Source organism: Telmatherina bonti, assembly GCF_933228915.1.
Source record: "Telmatherina bonti genome assembly, chromosome: 12".
Classification (NCBI taxonomy): domain Eukaryota; kingdom Metazoa; phylum Chordata; class Actinopteri; order Atheriniformes; family Telmatherinidae; genus Telmatherina; species Telmatherina bonti.
Genome location: NC_136610.1, coordinates 2,840,774 through 2,860,270, shown reverse-complemented (window position 1 = coordinate 2,860,270; position 19,497 = coordinate 2,840,774). Strand labels below are relative to the sequence as shown.

Below are 19,497 nucleotides of genomic sequence, written 5' to 3'. Positions count from 1 at the left end.
TCAGCCTTTTTTTTTTATTTATTTTTTTTACCTTGCTTAATCACTGCTATTTTTGTTTTCTGCACACAAAACAGATTATCAAGACTGTCTTTGTGTTTGTTTTTTTTGTGGTAAAAGATGACTTGTTTCTTTATTTGCATTCCCTTGCTGTCAATGAACCTGTGTTTCAAAATAATCTAGACCTGGTTCAGTCAGAACTTCATAAGGTTTAACAGCATATGAGCGTGGCTTGACTTCCAGACCACTAACAATGACATCATTTATCTGTAGGTGTTGCTCCTGATCATCAATTTGAGCCTCCAAAATTGGAATTTTTTTTTGTCCTTTTCAGTAGCTTGTCTTTTCAATTCTTTAATTTTTTACATTGGGTTCATAGTATGTTTTTGTTGCTTTGATATATTTATAACCTTATCTGACAGAAAAGTGTAAGACTTTTTTATGTTCTCTATTTCTTCGTCATTGATTGTACTTTATTTCTTAGGCCTCATTCTACCAATTTAATACACACACAACATTGAATGTCCTATAAAAACTGAAAGTCTACCTTGAAGCTAGTTGTTGGTTAGCTGCTCATACAGAGTCTGAGCATAGCAGATCATGGGCCTAAAGGCAGCTGGCAGATCCCGATGAAAAATGCAAGCCAGCAACTAACACTACACCCTGGTACCCTGTTAAGAGTAACCTGGGCCCAATGGCAAGTGATGAATCCTAGGCCTGGTGTAAACGCCATCATCCAACAGATGCAATTGTAAAAGATGATTTGGACTCTGACTTCACATTGTCAGAAGACATAGAAACCATTAAATCATTCTCTAATGGTAGGTCACTGGGCCCTGATGGATTTGGAATAGAGTTGTCATACTGGTATCTCCTATGCTGAGAATGATTCACGGCAGCCTCATGACCAGAAAGCTTCCACCCATCCTTAATGAAGCCAACATTTGTGTCTCACTGAAGAGGGATAAGGAGGAGACAGACCCAGGTAGCTACAGGTCTGTCACCCTTTTAAACTGTGTTCTGAAAATCATTACAAAAGTACTACGACTCAGGAAGAGTACAGCAGATATAATCCACCCGGATCAAACAGGTTTCATTCCAGGTTAATTCTCCTTTTGTAATGTACGGAAAATTCTTCAAATAATGTATCCAAGATACAGGAAAAATGACAAGGCTGTCATACTGGCTCTGGAAACCCAAAAAACCTTGGATATAGTAGCCTTACCTTATAGCAACACTGACAAAATTTGGGTTGATGACATTTTTGTTGATTGGGTCAACATATTTTCTGACCCTAAATTTTACTTCCTTACGAATGGAGATCAGTCTGCAGAATTTCTCCATTTACCTTACAATGTGGAGTTTGCCAGGGAGACCACTTTCTCCCCTTCTTTTGTCATTGCACTAGACCTCCTTTTTACAGGCATTAAGCTAGGCAATATCAAGACTCAAGTTGCCTTATATGCAGTTGTCCTTTTGGTCTACTTAGCAGCCTAGCAACACCCATCCCCAATCTTTTACAATTTATAGATTCCTTTGGGAACGTTTCTGGCTGTAATATAAATGGGGGAGAGAGTGAATTTATGCCATTGATGGGATATGTCTCTCAGAATTTCCTGAACAGGTTAAAGAGGGACAGTTTCACTTATCTGGGACTTGAACTGACAAAAATTCCTTAGCAACTTTTCAAATAGAACTTTGTGAAGGCCCAAGAAAAACTTGAGGCTGATATTGAGTGCTGGATGTTGCTGTCTATAATTGGTAAAGTATATGCCATCTAAATGGTTAGCCCTCCTAGATTTTTCTATCTGATTCAGATTTTGCCTATATATTTAAATTAATCCTTCTTTAAAAAGTCAACTCATTAATACTGTCAGTTATTTTGGGATATAAACACCAACGAATATCCAAAGCCCATCTGCAGAAACCTTTTAAAGATAATGGTTTGGTTCTGCCAGTCTTCAAACACTACTATTGGGTAACTAATGCTACCTTCATCTATTGGAAGAATAATTGTATTGAGGTAGAAGAAAATCCTTCATGGTTGCAGTTGGAAGCTGCCACGATTCAAAAGTCCTCACTTCTGGCCATCTTGCTCTTGAGTCTTACTTTAATGCCCAGAACAAATTAACACAACTTTATCGTAAAGAAGTCCCTGCAGGTCCTAATCCAGATAACGACAGATTATTAGGCATCATCAAATTTTTCCTTCCAGGTTCATATTTGGCCTGAACACAAGTTCACCCCTTGCAAACAGGATGCAGCATTTATGGCCTGGAACAGGAAAGGTGTCAGAACATTTTTTGACCTGTTTATTAATGGCAGTTTGGCATTATTCGCACAGCTTAGCTCCATCTACAGCCTCCCTAATTTGCGATTCTTTCGTTACCTTCAAGTCAGGCCCTGTGTCAAGAAAAGGTGTCCACAGCTCAAGTCACCCACAACACACTCCCTTTTTGAGAATCTTTTGCTTACCCGTCATTCCAGGTGGATTATAGCCAAATTTGTTCATTGCTTTATGGCCGAGGTCTCTTCAGATTCTATCAAGGAAGTCTGGGCTGGAGATTTGAACTGTGAAATGCCTGAGAACCTCTGTAGAGAGGCACTTTCCCAGGTTCATCGGAGAGTGATTCATTTTTACCAAGTTCTACATAGACTACATTATTCCAAAACAAAGATTAATAAAATGTTTCCTTCTGTATCCATAAACTGTGATAGATGCCAAACAGGCTCACTGACCCACCTACTTCAGTTCTGTCCCTCTTTTTATAGTTTCTGGTCTGCAGTCTTTAAATGCCTTTCAGATGTATATGGTATAAAGATCAAGCCCATCAGCAACTTGGCCATCTTTGGATGTTCCCCATGGACTTATAAGTTTCCACAAGACGTACAAACATCTCTGCAGTTGGGAATGGTGGCTAAAACCTCATTCTGCTGAACTGGAAATCCACCACTCCACTCTCATTTAAACATTGCCTCACATAGATAATGCATATTTTTCAGTTATACCGGCTGTGTCTCTACAAACCTCACTCTCAGATCAGACTTGAGTCTGTCTTGAGACATTTCCTGGCATATCACAACATATCCTGACCTACCTTGTGATCTGGATTTTATGGCCTCTATTGGAGGCATCTGGATCCTGGCTTTTCTTGAGTGTAATTCCGTTACATGTAAATATTATGTTTGGTAACATCATCATTTTATTTATTTTTTATTTAATTTTTTAAATGTATTTATCAATTTATTTTTCATTTTTTTCATTTGCTCTCTTGTGATTATTCTTGATTCAAGTGTGAAAACTTAAAAATAAACCATTATTTAAAAAACAAATAGTGCAAGCACCGTGCCATGTGGGGCTCCAGTGCTACTCCTGGTGGTCTCAAAGACAGTTCCCATCCAAACATACTGAGGCAGCCTTGTCAGGTAGTCTGTTATCCAGGAGGCCAGTGAAACATCCACTCCACCCCCTTCCATCTTGTCTCTTAGTAGGAAAGGCTTGTATTGAATGTACAGGTATGAGTAAACTCGATGTACAATGTAGAGCACAACATCCTCCACTTTCATGTGTTCCTCATAAGCAAACTGAAGAGAGTCATAGAGCATAGGACTAGCTGCTCCATGGTCTTCAAAATGTGTGCTGCTAAGGCTACTGGCCGGTGATCATTAAGTCCAGTAGACCTTCCTACTTTGGGCACAGCTTGTTGTAATGACAAAGCCTATAATTAGATACATTTTTTAAGTCTTGTCCCCCTCAACTATAATCCTTCTCAGTGTGAGAAATCTGGGTGTGTCTTTAGAGCTGCATTTTATTCCACACACTAGAAATGTCTCAAAAACAGCATTTGATCATCTTACAAGCATCTCCAGACTCCAGACATTTCTCCCTCTTACCATCTTCATCTTCATCTTCATCTTCATCTTCTGCCGCTTATCCGGGGTCGGGTCGCGGGGGCAGCAGCCTAAGCAGGGAAACCCAGACTTCCCTCTCTCCAGCCACATTTGCCAACTCTGCGGGGGGGATCCCGAGGCGTTCCCAGGCCAGCCGAGAGATATAATCCCTCCAGCGTGTCCTGGGTCTTCCCCGGGGTCTCCTCCCAGATGGACGTGCCTGGAACACCTCACCAGGGAGGTCCAGGAGGCATCCTGACCAGATGCCCGAGCCACCTCAACTGGTTCCTCGATGCGGAGGAGCAACGGCTCTACTCTGTTCTCTTCCCGGATGACCGAGCTCTTCACCCTATCTCTATGGGAGAGCCCGGCCACCCTGCGGAGGAAACCCATTTCAGCCGCCTGTATACGAGATCTCGTTCTTTCGGTCACGACCCACAGCTCATGACCATAGGTGAGGGTAGGAACGTAGATCGACTGGTAAATGGAGAGCTTCGCCTTCCGGCTCAGCTCCTTCTTCACCACGACAGACCGGCACAGAGTCCGCATTACTGCAGACGCCGCACCGATCCGTCTGTCGATGTCGCGCTCCATCCTTCCCTCACTCGTGAACAAGACCCCGAGATATTTAAACTCCTCCACTTGAGGCAGGACCTGACTCCCGACCCAGAGAGGGCAATCCACCCTATTCCGGCTGAGAACCGTGGTCTCAGATATGGAGGTGCTGATTCTCATCCCAGCCGCTTCACACTCGGCTGCGAATCGCTCAAGTGAGAGCTGGAGATCACGACCAGATGAAGCCAACAGGACCACGTCATCTGCAAAAAGCAGAGACCCAATCCTGAGGCCACCAAGGCAGATCCCCTCAACACCTCGGCTGCGCCTAGAAATTCTGTCCATATAAGTTATGAACAGAATCGGTGATAAAGGGCAGCCTTGGCGGAGTCCAACCCTCACTGGAAACAAATCCAACTTACTACCGGCAATGTGGACCAAGCTCTGACACCTGTCGTACAGGGACCGGACAGCTCGTACAAGGGGGTACGGTACCCCATACTCCCGGAGTATCCCCCACAGGAGCCCCCGGGGGACACCGTCGAACGCCTTCTCCAGGTCCACAAAGCACATGTAGACTGGTTGGGCAAACTCCCATGCCCCCTCCAGGACCCCAGAGAGGGTATAGAGCTGGTCCACTGTTCCACGACCAGGACGAAAACCACACTGCTCCTCCTCAATCCGGGATTCGACTATCCGGCGGACCCTCCTCTCCAGGACCCCTGAATAGACCTTACCAGGGAGGCTGAGGAGTGTGATTCCCCTGTAATTGGAACACACCCTCCGGTCCCCCTTCTTAAAAAGGGGGACCACCACCCCAGTCTGCCAATCCAGCGGTACTGTCCCCGATGTCCACGCGATGCTGCAGAGGCGTGTCAGCCAGGACAGCCCCACAGCATCCAGAGCCTTAAGGAACTCCGGGCGGATCTCATCCACCCCCGGGGCCTTGCCGCCAAGGAGCTTTTTAACCACCTCAGCGACTTCAGCCCCAGAGATAGGAGAGTCCACCCCTGAGTCCACCAGCTCTGCTTCCTCATCGGAAGACATGTTGGTAGGATTGAGGAGGTCTTCGAAGTATTCCTTCCACCGACCCACAACGTCCCGAGTTGAGGTCAGCAGCTCCCCACCTCGGGACATGAGGGTGGTATGACGGCCCGACGTCCACAGGTGGGGGTTGTGTTTACAGCCCAACACCGTGCAAGATGTTTGGCATTTGCCAGAGAACACCAAGATTGGTAAATACTCCACTGGCGCCCTGAGCTCTTCACAGATGGAAGCAGGTTCACACTGAGCACATGTGGCAGACGTGACAGAGTCTGGAGACGCCGTGGAGAACGTTCTGCTGCCTGCAACATCCTCCAGCATGACCGGTTTGGCAGTGGGTCAGTAATAGTGTGGGGGGGCATTTCTTTGGAGGGCAGCACAGCCCTCCATGTGCTCGCCAGAGGTAGCCTGACTGCCATTAGGTACCGAGATGAGATCCTCAGACCCCTTGTGGGACCATATGCTGGTGCGGTTGGCCCTGGGTTCCTCCTAATGCAAGACAATGCTAGACCTCATGTGGCTGGAGTGTGTCAGCAGTTCCTGCAACACCAAGGCATTGATGTTCTGGACCGGCCCGCCCGTTCCCCAGACCTGGATCCAGCTGAGAACATCTGGGACATCATGTCTCGCTCCATCCACCAACGCCAAGTTGCACCACAGACTGTCCAGGAGTTGGCAGATGCTTTAGTCCAGGTCTGGGAGGAGATCCCTCAGAAACAGAAACAGAAAATATTTTATTCATTCAGATCTACAACATGTTACTTTAGTGTTCCCTTTATTTTTCTGAGCAGTGTATGTATGAATGAATGAGTGTGTGTGTGTTATCTCTCTCTCTCTCTCTCTCTCTCTCTATATATATATATATATATGTGTGTGTGTGTGTGTGTGTGTGTGTGTATCTCTCTCTCTCTCTCTCTATATATATATATATATGTGTGTGTGTGTGTGTGTGTATCTCTCTCTCTCTCTCTCTCTCTCTCTCTCTCTATATATATATATATATATATATATATATATATATATATAAATAGAGAGAGAGAGAGAGAGAGAGAGAGAGAGAGAATCTATATATATAAATATCTATATATATGTGTGTGTATATATAACGTGTGTGTGTGTGTAAAGCATATATAAGTGTATGGGTCTCCGAATAGTTTTGAAAATATTGTAAAGCGATAGAGAGGAGGGAGGTAGAGAAAGACAGAGGGAGAGAGAGAGATGGAGAGGCGAGGGGGGGTTTAATATGTGAGAGAAAGTCGGAGCTGAAACAAAGTAACTTGCAGAAGTCGGACTGTGAGCATCCAGACATGCAGCCGCCACCCAGGAAGGTGAGTCAAGTTATTTCTGTTCATGTTATATTTACATTGTCAGCAATACTTATAGCTCCCAAACAATCTGATATCTTGGTAGGTTTTCCCCTTTCACCAGAAATCAAAGTAGCGGATTTTCAGTGTCCTTCAGGTCAGATTGTTGCGGCAGAGATCTGGAAACAAATAAAAATGTCTTAGTTTAACCACAACTTCGGGGATTTGAGCAGGTTTTGGAGTGGATGTTAAAGGTTTACAAAGCAATAAAATGGCATCAAACTGTTTGCAGCTGTATCCGAAGATCCCGTTCTGCTGACACTTAAGCCAGAACTCAGATTTCATCGTCTTCAGACTTCCACTACTCACCCCACACCCACCTCCACATTAAACCATATTCTACTGGTATTTGTGGAAGATTTTTAGAACACATTTATTGTGCTGTTAGGAGAGTATTAGAAGCAAACTGTTCAGATGACGCTGGTAAAAATGTATGCAGAGGTTGAAATGGGATTACCAAGAATGGAAGGGGCTGATCAGCTTTATGGTAGTTACAACAGAAAAAAAATGGATCATTTAATCATTTTTATTGAATTAATGTGTTTTTTTGTTTTCAGAGAAAATCAAAATCTGATAAATATTTATTAAAGGCAAGGTATTTTTATATCAGCTGTACTTTTGGTCATAATGCAGCATTTATACAGCGTCATGTCACCAACTGTCTTTTATTATTTTATAAAATAGGAAGTCAATAAACCTGAGAATTCATTCTCCTCACAGTCTCCTGAGACGTCTTCTGTCTCCACCTCTATCCCGTCTGTCTCCTGAGACGTCTTCTGTCTCCACCTCTAGCCCGTCTGTCTCCTGAGACGTCTTCTGTCTCCACCTCTATCCCGTCTGTCTCCTGAGACGTCTTCTGTCTCCACCTCCAGTCCGTCTGTTTCCTGAGACGTCTTCTGTCTCCACCTCTATCCCGTCTGTCTCCTGAGACGTCTTCTGTCTCCACCTCTAGCCCGTCTGTCTCCTGAGACGTCTTCTGTCTCCACCTCCAGTCCGTCTGTCTCCTGAGACGTCTTCTGTCTCCACCTCCAGTCCGTCTGTTTCCTGAGACGTCTTCTGTCTCCACCTCTAGCCCGTCTGTCTCCTGAGACGTCTTCTGTCTCCACCTCTAGCCCGTCTGTCTCCTGAGACGTCTTCTGTCTCCACCTCCAGCCCGTCTGTCTCTTGAGACGTCTTCTGTCTCCACCTCTAGCCCGTCTGTCTCCTGAGACGTCTTCTGTCTCCACCTCTAGCCCGTCTGTCTCCTGAGACGTCTTCTGTCTCCACCTCTATCCCGTCTGTCTCCTGAGACGTCTTCTGTCTCCACCTCTAGCCCGTCTGTCTCCTGAGACGTCTTCTGTCTCCACCTCTAGCCCGTCTGTCTCCTGAGACGTCTTCTGTCTCCACCTCCAGTCCGTCTGTCTCCTGAGATGTCTTCTGTCTCCACCTCTATCCCGTCTGTCTCCTGAGACGTCTTCTGTCTCCACCTCTAGCCCGTCTGTCTCCTGAGACGTCTTCTGTCTCCACCTCCAGTCCGTCTGTCTCCTGAGACGTCTTCTGTCTCCACCTCTAGCCCGTCTGTCTCCTGAGACGTCTTCTGTCTCCACCTCCAGTCCGTCTGTCTCCTGAGATGTCTTCTGTCTCCACCTCTATCCCGTCTGTCTCCTGAGACGTCTTCTGTCTCCACCTCTAGCCCGTCTGTCTCCTGAGACGTCTTCTGTCTCCACCTCCAGTCCGTCTGTCTCCTGAGACGTCTTCTGTCTCCACCTCCAGTCCGTCTGTCTCCTGAGACGTCTTCTGTCTCCACCTCTAGCCCGTCTGTCTCCTGAGACGTCTTCTGTCTCCACCTCTAGCCCGTCTGTCTCCTGAGACGTCTTCTGTCTCCACCTCTATCCCGTCTGTCTCCTGAGACGTCTTCTGTCTCCACCTCCAGTCCGTCTGTCTCCTGAGACGTCTTCTGTCTCCACCTCCAGTCCGTCTGTCTCCTGAGACGTCTTCTGTCTCCACCTCTAGCCCGTCTGTTTCCTGAGACGTCTTCTGTCTCCACCTCCAGTCCGTCTGTTTCCTGAGACGTCTTCTGTCTCCACCTCTATCCCGTCTGTCTCCTGAGACGTCTTCTGTCTCCACCTCCAGTCCGTCTGTCTCCTGAGACGTCTTCTGTCTCCACCTCTATCCCGTCTGTCTCCTGAGACGTCTTCTGTCTCCACCTCTAGCCCGTCTGTCTCCTGAGACGTCTTCTGTCTCCACCTCCAGTCCGTCTGTCTCCTGAGACGTCTTCTGTCTCCACCTCCAGTCCGTCTGTCTCCTGAGACGTCTTCTGTCTCCACCTCTAGCCCGTCTGTCTCCTGAGACGTCTTCTGTCTCCACCTCTATCCCGTCTGTCTCCTGAGACGTCTTCTGTCTCCACCTCTATCCCGTCTGTCTCCTGAGACGTCTTCTGTCTCCACCTCCAGTCCGTCTGTCTCCTGAGACGTCTTCTGTCTCCACCTCCAGTCCGTCTGTCTCCTGAGACGTCTTCTGTCTCCACCTCTAGCCCGTCTGTTTCCTGAGACGTCTTCTGTCTCCACCTCCAGTCCGTCTGTCTCCTGAGACGTCTTCTGTCTCCACCTCCAGTCCGTCTGTCTCCTGAGACGTCTTCTGTCTCCACCTCCAGTCCGTCTGTCTCCTGAGACGTCTTCTGTCTCCACCTCCAGTCCGTCTGTCTCCTGAGACGTCTTCTGTCTCCACCTCTATCCCGTCTGTCTCCTGAGACGTCTTCTGTCTCCACCTCTAGCCCGTCTGTCTCCTGAGACGTCTTCTGTCTCCACCTCTAGCCCGTCTGTCTCCTGAGACGTCTTCTGTCTCCACCTCTATCCCGTCTGTCTCCTGAGACGTCTTCTGTCTCCACCTCTAGCCCGTCTGTTTCCTGAGACGTCTTCTGTCTCCACCTCCAGTCCGTCTGTCTCCTGAGACGTCTTCTGTCTCCACCTCCAGTCCGTCTGTCTCCTGAGACGTCTTCTGTCTCCACCTCTAGCCCGTCTGTCTCCTGAGACGTCTTCTGTCTCCACCTCTAGCCCGTCTGTCTCCTGATACGTCTTCTGTCTCCACCTCTAGCCCGTCTGTCTCCTGAGACGTCTTCTGTCTCCACCTCTATCCCGTCTGTCTCCTGAGACGTCTTCTGTCTCCACCTCCAGTCCGTCTGTCTCCTGAGACGTCTTCTGTCTCCACCTCCAGTCCGTCTGTCTCCTGAGACGTCTTCTGTCTCCACCTCTAGCCCGTCTGTCTCCTGAGACGTCTTCTGTCTCCACCTCTAGCCCGTCTGTCTCCTGATACGTCTTCTGTCTCCACCTCTATCCCGTCTGTCTCCTGAGACGTCTTCTGTCTCCACCTCTAGCCCGTCTGTCTCCTGAGACGTCTTCTGTCTCCACCTCTAGCCCGTCTGTCTCCTGAGACGTCTTCTGTCTCCACCTCTAGCCCGTCTGTCTCCTGAGACGTCTTCTGTCTCCACCTCTATCCCGTCTGTCTCCTGAGACGTCTTCTGTCTCCACCTCCAGTCCGTCTGTCTCCTGAGACGTCTTCTGTCTCCACCTCTATCCCGTCTGTCTCCTGAGACGTCTTCTGTCTCCACCTCTAGCCCGTCTGTCTCCTGAGACGTCTTCTGTCTCCACCTCTAGCCCGTCTGTCTCCTGAGACGTCTTCTGTCTCCACCTCTATCCCGTCTGTCTCCTGAGACGTCTTCTGTCTCCACCTCCAGTCCGTCTGTCTCCTGAGACGTCTTCTGTCTCCACCTCTAGCCCGTCTGTCTCCTGATACGTCTTCTGTCTCCACCTCTATCCCGTCTGTCTCCTGAGACGTCTTCTGTCTCCACCTCTAGCCCGTCTGTCTCCTGAGACGTCTTCTGTCTCCACCTCTAGCCCGTCTGTCTCCTGATACGTCTTCTGTCTCCACCTCTATCCCGTCTGTCTCCTGAGACGTCTTCTGTCTCCACCTCTAGCCCGTCTGTCTCCTGAGACGTCTTCTGTCTCCACCTCTAGCCCGTCTGTCTCCTGAGACGTCTTCTGTCTCCACCTCTAGCCCGTCTGTCTCCTGAGACGTCTTCTGTCTCCACCTCTATCCCGTCTGTCTCCTGAGACGTCTTCTGTCTCCACCTCCAGTCCGTCTGTCTCCTGAGACGTCTTCTGTCTCCACCTCTATCCCGTCTGTCTCCTGAGACGTCTTCTGTCTCCACCTCTAGCCCGTCTGTCTCCTGAGACGTCTTCTGTCTCCACCTCTAGCCCGTCTGTCTCCTGAGACGTCTTCTGTCTCCACCTCTATCCCGTCTGTCTCCTGAGACGTCTTCTGTCTCCACCTCTAGCCCGTCTGTCTCCTGAGACGTCTTCTGTCTCCACCTCTATCCCGTCTGTCTCCTGAGACGTCTTCTGTCTCCACCTCCAGTCCGTCTGTCTCCTGAGACGTCTTCTGTCTCCACCTCTAGCCCGTCTGTCTCCTGAGACGTCTTCTGTCTCCACCTCTAGCCCGTCTGTCTCCTGAGACGTCTTCTGTCTCCACCTCTAGCCCGTCTGTCTCCTGAGACGTCTTCTGTCTCCACCTCCAGTCCGTCTGTCTCCTGAGATGTCTTCTGTCTCCACCTCTATCCCGTCTGTCTCCTGAGACGTCTTCTGTCTCCACCTCTAGCCCGTCTGTCTCCTGAGACGTCTTCTGTCTCCACCTCCAGTCCGTCTGTCTCCTGAGACGTCTTCTGTCTCCACCTCCAGTCCGTCTGTCTCCTGAGACGTCTTCTGTCTCCACCTCTAGCCCGTCTGTCTCCTGAGACGTCTTCTGTCTCCACCTCTAGCCCGTCTGTCTCCTGAGACGTCTTCTGTCTCCACCTCCAGCCCGTCTGTCTCTTGAGACGTCTTCTGTCTCCACCTCTAGCCCGTCTGTCTCCTGAGACGTCTTCTGTCTCCACCTCTAGCCCGTCTGTCTCCTGAGACGTCTTCTGTCTCCACCTCTAGCCCGTCTGTCTCCTGAGACGTCTTCTGTCTCCACCTCTAGCCCGTCTGTCTCCTGAGACGTCTTCTGTCTCCACCTCTAGCCCGTCTGTCTCCTGAGACGTCTTCTGTCTCCACCTCCAGTCCGTCTGTCTCCTGAGATGTCTTCTGTCTCCACCTCTATCCCGTCTGTCTCCTGAGACGTCTTCTGTCTCCACCTCTAGCCCGTCTGTCTCCTGAGACGTCTTCTGTCTCCACCTCTAGCCCGTCTGTCTCCTGAGACGTCTTCTGTCTCCACCTCTATCCCGTCTGTCTCCTGAGACGTCTTCTGTCTCCACCTCTAGCCCGTCTGTCTCCTGAGACGTCTTCTGTCTCCACCTCTAGCCCGTCTGTCTCCTGAGACGTCTTCTGTCTCCACCTCCAGCCCGTCTGTCTCCTGAGACGTCTTCTGTCTCCACCTCCAGTCCGTCTGTCTCCTGAGACGTCTTCTGTCTCCACCTCTAGCCCGTCTGTCTCCTGAGACGTCTTCTGTCTCCACCTCTAGCCCGTCTGTCTCCTGAGACGTCTTCTGTCTCCACCTCTATCCCGTCTGTCTCCTGAGACGTCTTCTGTCTCCACCTCTAGCCCGTCTGTCTCCTGAGACGTCTTCTGTCTCCACCTCTATCCCGTCTGTCTCCTGAGACGTCTTCTGTCTCCACCTCTAGCCCGTCTGTCTCCTGAGACGTCTTCTGTCTCCACCTCTAGCCCGTCTGTCTCCTGAGACGTCTTCTGTCTCCACCTCTATCCCGTCTGTCTCCTGAGACGTCTTCTGTCTCCACCTCTAGCCCGTCTGTCTCCTGAGACGTCTTCTGTCTCCACCTCCAGTCCGTCTGTCTCCTGAGACGTCTTCTGTCTCCACCTCTATCCCGTCTGTCTCCTGAGACGTCTTCTGTCTCCACCTCTAGCCCGTCTGTCTCCTGAGACGTCTTCTGTTTCCACCTCCAGTCCGTCTGTCTCCTGAGACGTCTTCTGTCTCCACCTCTAGCCCGTCTGTCTCCTGAGACGTCTTCTGTCTCCACCTCCAGTCCGTCTGTCTCCTGAGACGTCTTCTGTCTCCACCTCCAGTCCGTCTGTCTCCTGAGACGTCTTCTGTCTCCACCTCTAGCCCGTCTGTCTCCTGAGACGTCTTCTGTCTCCACCTCTAGCCCGTCTGTCTCCTGAGACGTCTTCTGTCTCCACCTCTAGCCCGTCTGTCTCCTGAGACGTCTTCTGTCTCCACCTCTAGCCCGTCTGTCTCCTGAGACGTCTTCTGTCTCCACCTCTATCCCGTCTGTCTCCTGAGACGTCTTCTGTCTCCACCTCTAGCCCGTCTGTCTCCTGAGACGTCTTCTGTCTCCACCTCTATCCCGTCTGTCTCCTGAGACGTCTTCTGTCTCCACCTCTAGTCCGTCTGTCTCCTGAGACGTCTTCTGTCTCCACCTCTAGTCCGTCTGTCTCCTGAGACGTCTTCTGTCTCCACCTCTAGTCCGTCTGTCTCCTGAGACGTCTTCTGTCTCCACCTCTAGTCCGTCTGTCTCCTGAGACGTCTTCTGTCTCCACCTCTATCCCGTCTGTCTCCTGAGACGTCTTCTGTCTCCACCTCTATCCCGTCTGTCTCCTGAGACGTCTTCTGTCTCCACCTCTATCCCGTCTGTCTCCTGAGACGTCTTCTGTCTCCACCTCTAGTCCGTCTGTCTCCTGAGACGTCTTCTGTCTCCACCTCTAGCCCGTCTGTCTCCTGAGACGTCTTCTGTCTCCACCTCTATCCTGTCTGTCTCCTGAGACGTCTTCTGTCTCCACCTCTATCCCGTCTGTCTCCTGAGACCTCCTGAGTTCTGGTTTGTTAAACATGATGGTGGACTCTGCTCATCTTCATCTCCACACAGTAATGCGTTCAGCAAATGAAAGAAATGAGCTGTTTGTGGCCAGAAGTTCTGGAGGACCAGCCCTCCAATAGCTGCCTGATGATCGGAAACATTTTTTGAAGCTCCGGATAGATTGACTCAAGTATCGAGGCCTAATTTAACTGCTGGATGAAAACGTCAATGAGTTTCAATTCGAATTCTGCCTGAAAATATGGAAACACTGTTGAGATTTTGGATAAAGTTGTTTGTTTCCTTAAACGTTATAATAGAACTCTGGGCACGAGAACAAGATCTGTTCTTTTCATCTGGCTTGTAGGTCGTAAAACATTTGCTGATGATACAAATGTGTGTTCAGATGAAGGAGAGCCAACAGCTGAAGCTCGTGTTCTCAGAGCAGCTCAGTAAACTGCAGACCAAACAGCATCAGGACATGGAGCTACTGGAGGAGATCAGGTAAGCTGGGGTTCACCGGGCTGACAAAATCTGCACCAGTCAGATATGGATCAGTTTAAAAACACTGGATCGAAACTGTTAATCTGCAAGATGCAACATGACTTGTGTCTTTCAGGTCTTTCAGTAAGCAAAGAGCAGCTATAGAGAAGGAGTACGGTCAGGTGGGCAAATTCTATTTCAGTCCAGTCTTACTGTCACTGATCCTTCCTATTGTTTACTGGAAATGCTCATAATTTATTGATCTGAGCTCCACATTAGGGCTTTTCATGGTGGTTAAAAACCACATGAAAACAAGAAAAACTGTGACCAGATCCAAATCTGAAGAAAACACCTAAATCAAGCTTTAGTTTCAGGCGAGTGCACAAACAATTCAAAGGCCCAAAGCCAAGAAGGAAACCTTGTCGAAGTGGGACATGAGGCTGATCCAGGAGAGATTTTCTTTGTGAAAATTTGATTGATGAAACTTGTCTGCAGAAATGTAAGTGAGGCATTTCAGGAAAACAGTGTCAGCTCTGTGTTTCTGCACATTGGTGGAGAATTCCTTAAGCATGTGTGCGTAAACATCTGATAAATGTGGATGTATGTGGAAAAACTCAGCGCTATGCTGAAAGAATGAGGACAAATATCTCTACAGAATTCTCTAAGCAGATGACAGAGAGAGAAATGGAGAACTGTAGAATCAGTTCATTTGTATTTTTCTAGTTTAAAATCCACAGAGTTGACCCAGGGCTGCAGGTTCTACTCTATGTTGCAGCCAAATATTCCTAAAACAGTAAGCTCTCCAACATAAAATTGATGAATAATGAATAAAAATTAACAATCTGTAATTGTTAATTTAACAGAGCAAAGAAAAACATTAATTTCTATCCAGTTCAAAATGTATTTATTGGGCACATATAACAATTTGACCAAAGTGCTTCATGATAACAACTCCAGTCAAAAGGCACAAATAAAATAAATAAAATAAAAATAACAAAAACAAACACTACATTTAGCTAGCATTGTAAAGCCAAGGAGAAGAGATGGCTTTCAGTTTAGACTTAAACTATCCTGAAGATGGGATGGACCGGACAGACAGAGGGAGACTGGCTCACGGAGCTCGATCACCTCTGCTTTCTAGTGGGCTCCAGGGACCACCGGTGGGAACTGGTCTGCTGACCTCTGGACCAGACCTGGCTGCAGAATCATTTTCTCTCACCAAAAAACAGCAAAAAACTTTGCACATCATTTAGTGGTTTTCAGACCCCTCTAGAGACAGAAAAAGCAACTCTCAATAAGTCTATTAACTTTTTCTGGTGTTATTCAAGACTTTTGGTGAGCAACATTAAAGCATGTATTGTTTACTCTTCTCTGTTAGCAGAAGATGTTGCTGCAAAATTCCAAGCAGCAACTTAAAAGTGAAGCCTATGCAGATGTGCCAAAAACTACAGTTCCCCCCTCAGCCATCCATTTGAGGTTTAAAATGTCAGGTTTACCTTCACGACAGCTTTCTAACTTCTCTGTTTAGAAATTCTGCATATTTAGGGACAGTTAACAGTGTGATTTAGCTTTGGCTTGCTTACCCACTGGTTAGCTCCTGTTAGCTCAGATAGTTCTTAGCTACAGGCAGGTTGGAGTTCGACAGATGTCATTCATCCATGCCCAAACTCACAGCCCCCCTCTCAGCACCACCTCTTTCCCCATTTTTGTATTTTCTGGGAGAGACAACACACCTGACGCTGCCAAGATGTCGATGGTAGGAACTGCCCAATGAGCTTCAAGTAAGCCCCTTAGAAACCTACTTGTGACGTCACAGAGGCCTCGTCCATCTTTTTTTAAGTACAGTCTCTGTGTACAGTAAATTGCTCCAATATTTGGCTCATTTTTTGTCTCTTTTATATATATATATATATATATATATATATATATATATATATATATATATATATATATATATATATATATATATATATACATACATATATATATACATATATATATATATATATAAAAGCTGTGGAAATCAGTGTTGTCTCCTGATGACGTCCCCAAATGCTAATGTGTAGATTAAAAAGTACTGGGCTTAGGATTGATCCTTGGTGAACGCCACATTTTATTTGATAGATTCCTGAGGAGCATGTAACCATACTTGTTGATCTGAAAGGTTGAAAATAAAACCACTTGAGACCAGTACCTGAGAGGCTCACCAAACACCTGAGTCTGTTTAATAGAATTTGATGATTTATTGTATCAAATCCAGTATTGTAACTGGAAGATATTGAAACAGTGACTCCAGAATATTCATATGTCCATACTTTGATCTGAGCTTAGATAAGAAATCAGGTGGTTGTAATGTTTTGCAGGCTCTTCAGAGATTAGCTGTTCAATACCAAAAGAGAGACTGGCAACGAGGAAATACAGACGACATCACTTCTGGGTAACAGACCACACACAGTGCTATGCACTACCCTACACACCTTCCCGATACACATTCTGATGATATATTGTCTACCTGCTCTGATTAAACAATGTGAAAAGTCTAATCGACTAAACTCTTTCCTAAACACCACAATGCTGAGACAGTAAAATGCAAACTGTTGCATTCTGACCAATTGTTACCATGGTTACAGAGTTTTGGATAGATCTAACCCCAAAGTCCACCTGATTTATTTTTTTTTTTTATTGCAAGGCAAGTCCTGTCAGTGTGGAAGTGGAATCTTTTTTTTTTTTTTTTAATTTATTTTTTTTAACCTGTCCTGTTCAGCATCTCAGCATACAGAACAGCAATCTGCGTGCCATATTTTTGCCAGACAGATTTGCTCTGTCAAGGGAGACATCTCATGTATATAGCTGCCCTTGATAATCTGAATATTTTTATTATTATAATAATCATTTTATTTTGTTTATTTAATTTATTTTCCTTTTATCATTTTGCAATCATCGTCAGTCTTGATATGGCCGAGCTGGACCTGGCAGGGAAAGAGGAAAGAAAAGAGGAAATGAAAGGAGGAAAAAGAGAGAGAGAAAAGAAAGGCGTGTCTAAGCTGCTAAAGTTACCGTATTTGCAAAACAATATAAAGTACTGAAAAAATACAACAAGACATAAGTAGGATAGTGACAATATTCAAAAACAGACAACAAAATGAAAAATAAAAGTAAAAAAAGTAAATGAATTAATAAAATAACAATTACAATACCAACCGGTATTAAACATACCTACAGAGAGTCATCAGCAACATTTAGTAGGAAGCAGATGGGAAGATGAGTGCATGTGGGCGTGCACGTGTGAGTGTTCAACCTGTGGAATCTTTTGGCTACAAGGGCACCTTTCACATTATCTTGAACTCGCAAACACAGACCCTGCTAAACCCATGAAAATGGCAAACCTGCCACTGGCGGCTCTACTTCTGGAGGGAAGCTCACTTCCCTCTGGACCTAAATCCCCATACCACTCTCCTACCCCGCTAGTGAGGAGTGGGTGAGTGGAGGTGGGGGTGGGTGTGATGGGGTGTGTGTAAGGGAGAATATGTGAATATGGGGGTTGGGTAGGGGGTTGCTTGACGGGATGAGTGAAGGTGTGTAGAGGGGGCATGGGGCCCATGTTCTATCTGCCCTGGGCGACCAGTGCCCGGCAGGGCTGCACTTTGCCGCTCCGGACATGCTGGGGCCTGTTCCCCCTGACTGTCATGATGAGTGGTGGAGGTGGACCCAAGAGCAGGAGCTGGAGGCAGGAAGGCTGAATGTAGATGTTTATTGCCAAATACTTGACACAGGAACACAGAAAGATAACAAAATGAACCAGTAATGAGGAACAGAAACCAAGGGGTATAAATCCACAGGATCTAAATGAGACACAGGTGGACTAATGAACCAGGCATGAGACAACTAAACAAGGAAAATTACAAACTAAAACAGGTGACCAGTACTAAGATATAAAACAAGAGTTGTTGCCTGTGCGGTTGGGGCCTGTGCTGGAGTCTAGGGTGGAGGAAACAGCTGCAGAGGTGAAAGGGGCACCCTTGAAGGTGGGCACAGCATTGCCAAACCTGACATAGTACTGGTTGAGGAAACTGGCTTTGTCTACATCATCCTCTATAGAATGACAGTTGTCATTCTATAGAGGATGATGTAGCCAGTGATGGTCTTCATTCCCCTCCACACCTTTTTGATGTCTTTGTTTTCCCAGTTGGTTTTCCACCTTCCTTTTGTACTCCAGCTTGGCATGCCTCAGAGACCTTTTAAGCTCCTGCTGCACATTCTTCTGCTTTTTCTTGCCCCCTGACTGGAATGCCCTCTTTTTTTTTGTTCAGGAGACCTATGATGGCACTGGTTATCCATGGTTTACAATGAGGATGGAACCTAACAGTCCTGACTGGAATCACAGTGTCTCTCCAGAAACTTATGTATTCTGTAATGGTGTCAACATTCCTGTCCAAGTCCTGCTCCTCCAGCAATACAGCTGAGTCAGTGCAGCCAAAACAGTCCCTCAGTGCATCCATTACCTCTGGTGACCACTTCCTGAAGGTTCTGGTGATAAAAGGAAGTTTTTGTACACAAGGTTTGTATGTGGGTTGAAGATAGACCATGTTGTGATCAGATCTGCCCACTGGTGAAAGGGACCTGTATACTTCCTTCCGATTGGCATACAGCAGATCTAGAGTCTTCTTTCCACGTGTTGAATAGTCCACATACTGTACAAAATCAGTCAGGCATGATGTCAGAGAGACTTAGTTTAAATCTGCCAAACGATGAACGCCTCCGGGTGTTGATTTTGTATCCGAGCAACCGTGTCATGTATGACGACACATGCTACTGTCGGCACTGCTCTGGGGGGGAAATATAAACCAAAACAACAACGATGTATGGAATGCTCTGTAGCATATCGGATGCTCAGAAACCAACAGAAAGCAGTTCAATGTCTGGACAGCAAACTCTCTCTCTGACTGTCAAGAACAGGATAACACCCCGACCTCTCCTCTTTCCACTCCTCTCCACGTTGGCACGCACAGATGTGAAGCTTGTTAGATCCACACATTAGTCCGGCATGTTGTTATGCAGCCAAGACTCCGACAAACAGATCAAGCTACACTCTCTGTACAGCTGTTGGTTCCTCCAGTTCATTGCACTTATTCTGCAGCGAGTTGGCATTTAGAAATGTCTTGTACCTCCACCTGTTTTAAATTTTTTGAGCCTTCCTCATTACTCTAGCTCTGCATCCACAAAACAGCCTCACAATTATTTTTCCCCTGTTAAGTTTAAACCCTTAACATCTTTAACACAATAATTATTAATAAGCAGGAAACCAGACGAGGCGTTCTTGTCTTGCAAGGGAGTTCACCCGGTCGGGTGCTACAACCCAGCAAACTCGACCTTCAACAAACCACTTGCATTTTATTGAAAGGT

At 47.1% G+C, this 19,497-nt stretch overlaps 1 protein-coding gene across 1 annotated transcript in view; it reads left to right on the top strand.

The window, feature by feature from the left end:
• Nucleotides 1–6,794: 6,794 nt before the first annotated feature.
• Nucleotides 6,795–19,497, top strand: part of LOC306763032 (F-BAR and double SH3 domains protein 1-like) — a gene marked incomplete at both ends in the record, with an annotated part of 87,214 nt that continues 74,511 nt past the window's right edge. The window contains 4 exons of the mRNA XM_079249700.1: nucleotides 6,795–6,815; nucleotides 14,018–14,115; nucleotides 14,231–14,276; nucleotides 16,458–16,531. Coding sequence (XP_079105826.1) covers nucleotides 6,795–6,815; nucleotides 14,018–14,115; nucleotides 14,231–14,276; nucleotides 16,458–16,531 — 239 coding nt within the window. The remainder of the gene's footprint in view (nucleotides 6,816–14,017; nucleotides 14,116–14,230; nucleotides 14,277–16,457; nucleotides 16,532–19,497) is intronic.